At 32.2% G+C, this 9,732-nt stretch overlaps 1 protein-coding gene across 1 annotated transcript in view; it reads left to right on the top strand.

The window, feature by feature from the left end:
- The first annotated feature begins 1,652 nt into the window (after positions 1 to 1,652).
- LOC111706243 (uncharacterized) overlaps positions 1,653 to 9,732 on the top strand; it is a 24,139-nt gene continuing 16,059 nt past the window's right edge. The window contains exons 1-8 of the mRNA XM_023479065.1: positions 1,653 to 2,486; positions 2,747 to 2,823; positions 3,421 to 3,510; positions 3,826 to 3,868; positions 4,961 to 5,034; positions 7,441 to 7,555; positions 8,232 to 8,312; positions 9,211 to 9,302. Of these exons, the coding sequence (XP_023334833.1) occupies positions 1,653 to 2,486; positions 2,747 to 2,823; positions 3,421 to 3,510; positions 3,826 to 3,868; positions 4,961 to 5,034; positions 7,441 to 7,555; positions 8,232 to 8,312; positions 9,211 to 9,302 (1,406 nt within the window). The remainder of the gene's footprint in view (positions 2,487 to 2,746; positions 2,824 to 3,420; positions 3,511 to 3,825; positions 3,869 to 4,960; positions 5,035 to 7,440; positions 7,556 to 8,231; positions 8,313 to 9,210; positions 9,303 to 9,732) is intronic.

The raw sequence follows: 9,732 nt of genomic DNA, 5'->3' as shown, positions 1-9,732 counted from the left end.
AATAAATAGAAAGATAAGAAGTAGCAGGATAACAAGGAGCAAGATCAGAAATTGGCAGATAACAAGTTGCAAGATCAGAATTGGAAGATAACAAGTTTCAAGATAACAAGGAGAAAGATAACAAAATGCAAGTTAACAAACTGCAAGAAAACAAGAAGGAAGATCACAAGGAGCAGGATTATAAGCATCAAGATAACGAAGAGCAGAATAACAAGGAGAAAACCAACATAAAGCAAGATAACAAAGAGCAAGATAACAAGTAGCAGAATAACAAGTAGCAAGATAACAAGTAATAAAATAAAAGAAGCAAGATAACAAAGAGAAAAAATAAAACGTTGCAAGATAACAAGTTGCAAGATAACAATTTACAAAATAACAAGGAGCAGTAAAATAAGCATCAAGATAACAAATAGCTAAATAACGAGTACCAAATTAAAATGCATCAGTTCAAAAAGGAGCAAGATAACAATTAAATCAAAATATAAGTAGCAACATAACTAAAAATACTCCGTTAAGGGTTAAGCAAAGTAGCAAGCTAGAAAGTTTTTACTTTGTAAAGATCTCAAGGTTGCTGTTAGAGTAGGGATACCTTTTTGTATCTTTCGTCCTTTGTCTTTAAATACTGAATCTCAAGGTTGCTGTTAGAGTAGGGATACCTTTTTGTATCTTTCGTCCTTTGTCTTTAAATACTCAATCTCAAATGTTCAGACAATTCAAATTCCTGAATTAGAATGAGCTGAGTCTGGGAATTTTTCTAAAACTCAAACGAAGATTATTTTCTTGTGAAATGTTGACAAAAATCTGAAAAAAATTTAAATTATTTTTATTTAAGATTGTATCGATTAAATTTTTACTTTCACTGCGCACGCATGAATAATCAGACTTGAAAAATAATCATTTAACTTACAAAACTATATCTTAAATGAAAACATACTTGAGCAACAAATGTCAATAATTCTTATATAAATTTTTGTCTTGTCAACAAAGACTTATTTGCTGACATGCCCAAAAAAAAATGTTGCTGTTTTTTCTTCTTAAATTTAGATTACATCTAATGCAGGAGAGGAGGAACTTAACAAAAACACTTTGCTTTCTTTTTCTGTCAAATTTGTTTAGTTCAAAGTGATTATAAATAAGTAATAAAAGAGTGCTAAACAAAAAACATTTTCCTGAAATTAAATCTTTAGAATGAAATTTACTATTTAGATGGTTATCTACAACTGGAAACTTGAATTTTAAATATTTTAATTGTCTGCAGCAATTAAGCCCACACTTTATTTTACTATAAGAAAGATGGAGAGCAGAAGGGTTGGAAGGGTTTGTCTCAAACTCTGTTTTTCTATTTCCGTTATCTTTACAGCTTGTTGTTGTAGACTTTTGATATATCAAACTATGATTTCAAATAGTTTAAGTTTGAATTATCAAATGTTTCTACTGTCAGGTAGAAAAACAAAACGGGATGACACAAATTTGAGTTGTTGGCAAAATCTCTTTTTTCTTTTGGGATTTTTAGTAAACCCCCCCCTATCAACTTTTTGTTTAAAACAAGAATTTAGTATTGATGCAGGTGCACTCTACAAACTGTTCAGGCAAAAGTTATTTTCACAGAAATGTCGATTTTTAAATATTTGATCTTTTTTGCAGAGTAAAAGATGGTGGAATTTGAAGAGGGGGGACACCATGATGAGGATGGTGGACACCATGATGAGGATGGGGGACACCATGATGAGGATGGGGGACACCATGATGAGGATGGGGGACACCATGATGAGGATGGGGGACACCATGATGAGGATGGGGGACACCAGGATGAGGATGGGGGACACCAGGATGAGGATGGGGGACACCAGGATGAGGATGGGGGACACAAGGATGAGGATGGGGGACACCATGATGAGGATGGGGGACACCATGATGAGGATGGGGGACACCATGATGAGGATGGGGGACACCATGATGAGGATGGGGGACACCATGATGAGGATGGGGGACACCATGATGAGGATGGGGGACACAAGGATGAGGATGGGAGACACCAGGATAAGGATGGGGGACGCAAGGATGAGGGTTGGGGACACCATGATGAGAATGGGGGACACCAAGATGAGGATGGGGGACACCAGGATGAGCATGGGGGACACCAGGATGAGGATGGGGAAAAATTAGAACTTGAAGAACGGGGGGAAAATGAAGAAGACAACTATGAAAGAGTAAGAAGAATGGAATTGCTTTTAAAGATAAAGAAGAGAAAGATGCTTGGAAATAAAGCTCGGAAAGCAAAGGAAAATATGACTCCAAAACTACTAGACACAGATATAATTATAAAAGAAAATACAAATATTAAACAGATGGAAAAAGAAACGGAGGAAAGCATACCGAATAATGAAGAACCAGGAAAAGAAAAGAAAGAGGATGAGAACGAAAAAGGAAAGAAAGTAGAAAATATATTAATGGATGAAGGGAAAGAGATAAACCATTCAATCAAGGGAAACAACTTATAAAATAAAAAAGAAGAAAGGGACTAACAACATCATTTCAATTGACCCTCAATATAAACTGTCAACTAATCCTTTAATTAATTCACAATTAGAAAGGTATCGTTGTTTTTTCAACTAAAGTATTAAATGTTCAGAAAGGAATTGCACACATTCAACAAGTGTTACATGAAATTACGTTTACATATCCTTTATTAACAGAAAAATGTTTCAGAAATATCAACTTTTGAAATTAAGTTGTGTAAATTTAGTTTAACAGTTTTTCATTCAAGAACAGGGAGAAAATAAGGAATAAGAGAGAAATTAAGAAAATCAAGGAATCAGAAACGTAAGTATAAAATGATATTTTTCATTATTTTAAATCATAAACAAGTTTTTGTTTTCTATGCTCCCAAATTGGCATCTTTTGCAAAAATTAAAAAGTTTTTTTATTTATTTATTTTATTTGTTTGCTCTACCCTCTACACTCTGAATTCTACACTTTACACTCTACACTCTACACTCTACACTCTACACTCTACACTCTACACTCTACACTCTACACTCTACACTCTACACTCTACACTCTACACTCCACACTCCACACTCCACACTCCACACACCACACTCCACACTCCAAACTACCTCTTTTTTTATAACTGTAAAATTTACGTTTGGAGAAAGAAGTCGATTTTTTTTTTATTTCCTTATCTTTACAATCTAAATCCCTATATCTTATCAACCTTATGATGTATACCTTTGATATTTCTTAGATTATTTGATAATTCAAAATCAATAGTTTAAAGTATTAAAGGTTACAGCAAAAGTAAAAGAATTTGAAAATATGATTTTGAGACATAGACTTAATTTTGTTTGCCCATTTTTTCAAATATCAAAATTTAAAAACGAGTTTTTTTACATTTTCAACACAACTTAATATCTCTAGTGTTAATGAAGATACTGAACTGCTATGCAGCTCTGCAGGAACTTTGGAAACCTTACAATGCTTCTACTGCGGTGTGCATGTACCTCCTAGGAATACAATCAATCAATCAATCAATGCATTAATTAATTAATTAATTAATAATCAACTAATCAAACATTAATTTATCAATTAATCTAAAAATTAGTGAATTAATGTATCACCTAATAAATCAATCAATTTTTAATCAATTTATCAATCAATTCATCAATTAATTAATCAATCATTTAATTAACCAATTAACCAATTAAATCGTCAATTAATTCATTAATCAATTAAGCAATAAATTCATTAACAACTATGTAATCTATTACTTTGTTAACTTATATCTAAGTTTAAACTAGTTAATTTGATTCTTCTATTGCAAAGTTCTGCTTGTACCTGGTGTAAGAATGTATATTTTTGCTCCAAGGAACAGATGCAAATTATTTAAAAAAGCGAATTATTGTTGTGTGATTTTACCATGAACTACAGACGCAATTTCATTGTCCATAGAAAGAGTTGACTAATGAAATCTTTTTGTGAGTAACTATGAGAATGTAATTGTCGTCTTTCTTTTTTATTAGTGTTTAATTCTAACAATTTTCATAAATTCTCTGCACCCAAAAATCCGCAACTCTTTGTGAAAGAGAAACCACAATATTTAAAAAAAATCAAATTATGATATCTTATTCATTTTTGATTGCAGACGAATGTTTAAAGGCCAATGTTATGTATAAAAGAAATATTCCACTCTATTTGTTTGAAGTGACAGCTCCCTTTAATTACCACAAAGATTATTCAATTGTGAATATCAATATTTATATATCAAAATTATTATTCCGAAAATTGCGGAAAAAATAAAGATGTCCGAGAGGCACAAATAAAAATGCGGAAAAGTTTTAAGTTTTTACCCCCCCCCCCCACACCTTCTTACATATCCCTGATTACTGCTTACTCTAAAATATAATATCATTTATATTAATATTTGTAGAAACCTTCAGACATATCTCTCATCACTTTGAATTTATCATTTAAATATCTATTTCTGACGTAAACAAATTTTTGTCAACTCGTTTCAAAATAATTTATTCCGTTTTTTTCGTTTTATAGAGTCAAAACGGTTAAAGTCTTTCATTTTTATATTTGCTCAATTTGTAAAGAATATAAGAAATTTTACCATACATACACTTTTTTCTGGATGAAAAAAGAAAATTTTTAAATAATGAAAAATTCTGTAAAAAAATGTAAATGAAATTTTGCAACAAAGAAAACTCTTTGAGTGTATTTCGTACTTTTCTTGTTTTAAAGCTTATAAGGTATGTGGGACGCTTAGTATTATCTCTTAGCTAGCTGGATTGTCGTGAAGCTAGCTGGATTGTCGTGAAAAAAAAAAAATTAGCCTATGTCAAACCTTAGGTTACCAATGGGTTCCCAGCCCAGTCATTAGGCCAACTATATAAATATAAATAATATTTAGCGAAGAGCTTTATTATATCAATTATTAAAATTTGCTCTGAAACAGGAACATGCAGAAATACATCGGCCCCAGGAATACTGTTTTCCATTTATAGTAAAGCGAGATCCTAAAGTCGGCAGGTTGGATTATATTTTGCATTTGACAGTTTTAAATACACCCTAGAGTCAACTCAATAAATGTATTTTTAAACAATAACAGTGCTGCTAACAGAGAAGAGGTAAAAATGGAAATCATATTTAACATAATACTAAAAGTGCAAAATAAAAATAAAAAGTTTACAATCCCTATAAATACTGGAGGCAGCTGAAGAGTTGATTGACATATTTACTAAGGATTGTGGAGTTTAAATAATCTGAGTATATTGTATATTGACAAGCCTAATTTATGTCTATCTTTTAACTGTCTCAAAGTGATGGAATACTTTTTTAAACATGTTAAAAACCTTTTAAAATTCTGAATTTTAGAATCGGGGTTGTTATAAATGATTAATGCTTTAGTTTGCTGNCTATTGGGGGGGGATTGCCCTTCAATCACTTTAATTTATTTCTTACAGCCATAATTTTTGACGCTTTCATCTTATACACGTCTCTAATTTTAATGAAAAGTATTTTAAAGGATTTGCTGTTCATCTTTGTTTTTGAGAGCATAGGGTTACAGCTGGTAGATTTAGATACAAAACATGACAATTGAAAACAACTTAAAGGTCGTCTTTGATTTTTTAAAAGTATGGTCTGCCTCTTTTGTGCGTTCAATATTATCAGAGACAACTTCAGTTTGAATGTTTAAATTGAACAAAATTCTAAATATATATATGGTTATATACACAGCAAAAAAACGCAGACCATATTTTGGATATCCGGCACTAGGAACATTTTGTTTTTGTTGTTTCAAGAATCTTACATATATATGTGAAAGGGGGTTAATGACTGAATGTCTCTGAGACGACTTTTAAATCATATTGTTACTGTCATGTTACCTGGGACACCTTGTATGTCTATGTTGTTTATATTTTTGTTTTTGTTATTTGAGAAAAATCAATAAATGTCTACAGTAGCTCTAATTAAAGGTTAATTTATTTCTGTGCTCGTTTAAAACAATAACAACCCCTCCTGAACTAAATTTGTTTATATATTTAAAGTATTCTATGACCTGAATGACCTTAATTTTACGAGACATAACACATTAGGAAAATAGGCAGAACAAGTTATCTTACACACAAAGAAAACAGCATACAGGCTCATCAAATATCTTCTTAAATGTCATTTAAAATTTTAACTACTGAAGCTCTGATTTTAATGCCATTTTATAGAAACGTGTTAAAGAAATTGTATTTTTAAGAAGTCGGGGTGAAGAAAAAACCTTTCAAGATGGCTTTCTAACAATATATTGTTCCTTGTAACTATTTTAAACTATAATTAAACTTAGAGTATCAGTAATCTTGAATGCTTATTATCTATAATCCTATAACCAAAGTGGGCATTTTTAAACTTGAGGATTCATGCCTGAGGCCGTTCTTCCATGAACAACATTGGTCGAAAACTTGACGTCTCCTATTTTGGTCGTTAAATATACGGAGAAATGTCTATTTCTCAGATAAGAATTTAGCATGAGACATCTAGCGGCCAACATATCGTCTCCCAAAGTACGTGAACTACACGAACGACCACTTTCTATGGAGAGAACGGGCTTTGATCTTTGCATAATTTAGACCACTAAACTCATCCGTTGATATTCATAAAGATGATTGATACAGAAAGTTTTTGGTCATCACTAAAGTCGTTTCCATGGCGGTAACCCTATTCTTGTGTTTAAAATGTCATGTTTTGATATTGTACGGTGGTAGGCGATTAAATTAATATTACGGAGACGACTTTTTCTTTTAGTTTTAGCTGTTACCAAGCATTTTTCGATATACAAGTTTACAAGTAATTACAGAGAAGCTTTTTTTATTGGTAGCTTCTCATAGTTTCCATGTTTCTGTGTATCCATGCTTAATATAAATAAAAATTAAAATCGAAAGTCATCTTCATTATATTAATATAATCGCCTACCACCGTATAGCAAGTAAACTATAATTTAGAGCTAATCGAACTATCTCCCCAAGGAAAATGTCATGTTCAGATACTGTATTGCAACTCGAAATATCTCCCCCCAGGAAAATGTCATGTTCAGATACTGTATTGCAACTCGAACTATCTCCCCCCAGGAAAATGTCATGTTCAGATACTGTATTGCAACTCGAACTATCTCCCCCAGGAAAATGTCATGTTCAGATACTGTAATGCAACTCGAACTATCTCCCCCCAGGAAAATGTCATGTTCAGATACTGTATTGCAACTCGAACTATCTCCCCCCAGGAAAATGTCATATTCAGATACTGTATTGCAACTCGAACTATCTCCCCCAGGAAAATGTCATGTTCAGATACTGTATTGCAACTCGAACTTTCTCCCCCCAGGAAAATGTCATGTTCAGATACTGTATTGCAAGTCGAACTATCTCCCCCTGAAAATGTCATGTTCAGATACTGTATTGCAAGTCGAAGTATCTCCCCCTGCGAATTAATCCTTAGGGAGGATGCAGCAGCTGCAGGCCCTTACGCCAAGAGTAAACCAGTTTGTCTTCAGTGCTTCAAAAAGGTTAGTTTCTAGAAAACATAATTTTTGCCATAAACGATTATGAAAAAATCTCCCTCCACAACTGATTGGGTTTGATCAGGCCTTCTCAGGCATGGTTGACAGCAAGCGTTCGCTTTTGGTTCGGTTTAGGGTGCCGCCTGCTGACTGCAAAGCTCTGCGTATAGGGCAGTTCAGCGAACTGTAAATTAAAGGTTGCAAGCTTTTAAGCACAAATCGATGAGAATTTTGCCAATTACCTCTTAAAAACCAAAGCTAAAATCAAATAAATTATAGTTCTAAAATGTTCATGTTAAGGGCTACAGAAAAGCATTCGTGAGTTAGAGAGCGGTAAAATCAGAGCCCAAGGCGTTGCGACAGTTCATAGTCGACCTTGTCTTAAAAATGATGGAACTTTTAATCAGCATGGGCTGAATCTATGTGAGCGGGCCAAGCGCTTTGAACATTCAAGAAGGCCGAGCGTTGCAACAAGAGCAAGCTAGGATAGCTTTACACAAAGATGGAAGGCCTATAGTAAAAATGGCACAAAGCGAAAATGATACACAACAAAAAAATTAACATATTGCAAAAATAATGCAAGAAACCAATTCGAAGTTCACTTTAAGACATGGTTATGAGCAATGTCGAAGCGTTCTATATAATAATAAAAATTAAAAGTAATTAATAAATTGAATTCTAGATTGATGGGAGTTATGTATGCCCGCGATGCAAGTATCCAGTGTGTAATCTAGACTGCTCTAAAGGAAACCTGCATGAACAGGTTTCATAAAAATCTAAATAAAAATTTTTAAATTTTATGGTTTGATATTTTTTTTTATAATGTCGGCATCTCGATAAAGGGAGTGTTTGTGAATAAAGGAATACAGGGGGGGGGACTTTTATCATCTGAGCATATCGGGGAATTTTTTTTACAGTCACCAAAGTCTGAAAGTTGCCGGTACAGCACGTACTGTACATGCAACCCGTTGTACCGTCCTATCAGACTACCCAGTGTAGAGTCGACCTAGCATGTTTTATACAACACAACCTGGCAAAATCACAGTTTTTACAACAAAAAAAAACAGTTTCGGAAAAACTTAACTTATGTTTATCCTACAAATAACTTGTAAATTAAAAAATTAGCATAATTTTTGAACAATAAAAACTTATTGTTCACAACCAACGTTATTTCAAATTTTTACTCTAAAATTTAACAATTCCTGTGATTAATTAATATTGTTAATTCCTGTGATTAATTAATATTGTTAATTGCCTTTATTTGTTGCTTTTCAAATTGTATGTCAACTTTTTCAAAAAGTAAACAAAAGAAAATTTAAAATATTTAAGAATTGAATAGATTTTAAAATTTAGTGTGTTACGCTTAGTTTATCCCGAATTATATACAGGGTTACGCACAAAGAATGACGACCTATAGAAATTTTAAAAAGATGATCAACTGTTTGTTGCATTTAAAGATATTCTTTAAATGATAAATTTAAAGATTTCATTTCTTATCCAGATAATTGCTACAGGACAAGAATCGAATTAAATCCGAACATGTGTCTCATCAGTTTTGTTTTACCCTGTATGTATTCTAAATCTAAGAGTAAATGAGCTGAAAAGTGCAAAATCTCTAAATATTCAAATTGTGAAGTGTAAAAATTCTGTTTTTGTTTTAGGAGTGCAATTTCTTTGTTGAAAAGAATTATCAATGTTCTATTAAATGTTTCAATAAACCAAATAGTAACTATGCCTGCATAACTCCACTAAGGTTAGTATGTTTTTAGAATTGAGTGTTAAAGGGACTGTCTGCGTAAATTGAAGTGATTAATAAAAAAGGTGCAAACAGATTCACAGCGTTATCCGTTGCAACTTTAATCTTTTTCTACGCAAATATGAAGAAAATATGATAATTTTTTAAACATCCTAAAATATTTTTGACTTTATTTGTTGTCTTTGCTGCCTAAATCCGCTAGCAATTGAAAATAATTGAAAATAATTTTAAATCGGTTCTGCTCCTCACTAAATGAAGTGTAAATTGCAGCTTTGTCTACAGTTCTTTTAAAACAAAGATAAGATGATATTTCACTCAAAAGATCAGGCGAAAAAAAATGTGTGAGGATTTTCTTTTAAAAATCAAATCTGTCGTTATATTTTGCTCTTTTTTAATATAAATAAAAATTAAAATCGAAAGTCGTCTT

This window comes from Eurytemora carolleeae, unplaced genomic scaffold, assembly GCF_000591075.1.
Source record: "Eurytemora carolleeae unplaced genomic scaffold, Eaff_2.0 scaffold697, whole genome shotgun sequence".
NCBI classification, from domain to species: Eukaryota; Metazoa; Arthropoda; class Copepoda; order Calanoida; family Temoridae; genus Eurytemora; species Eurytemora carolleeae.
The sequence above is the reverse complement of the archived record's forward strand: the minus strand, read 5'-3'. Positions and strand labels throughout refer to the sequence as shown.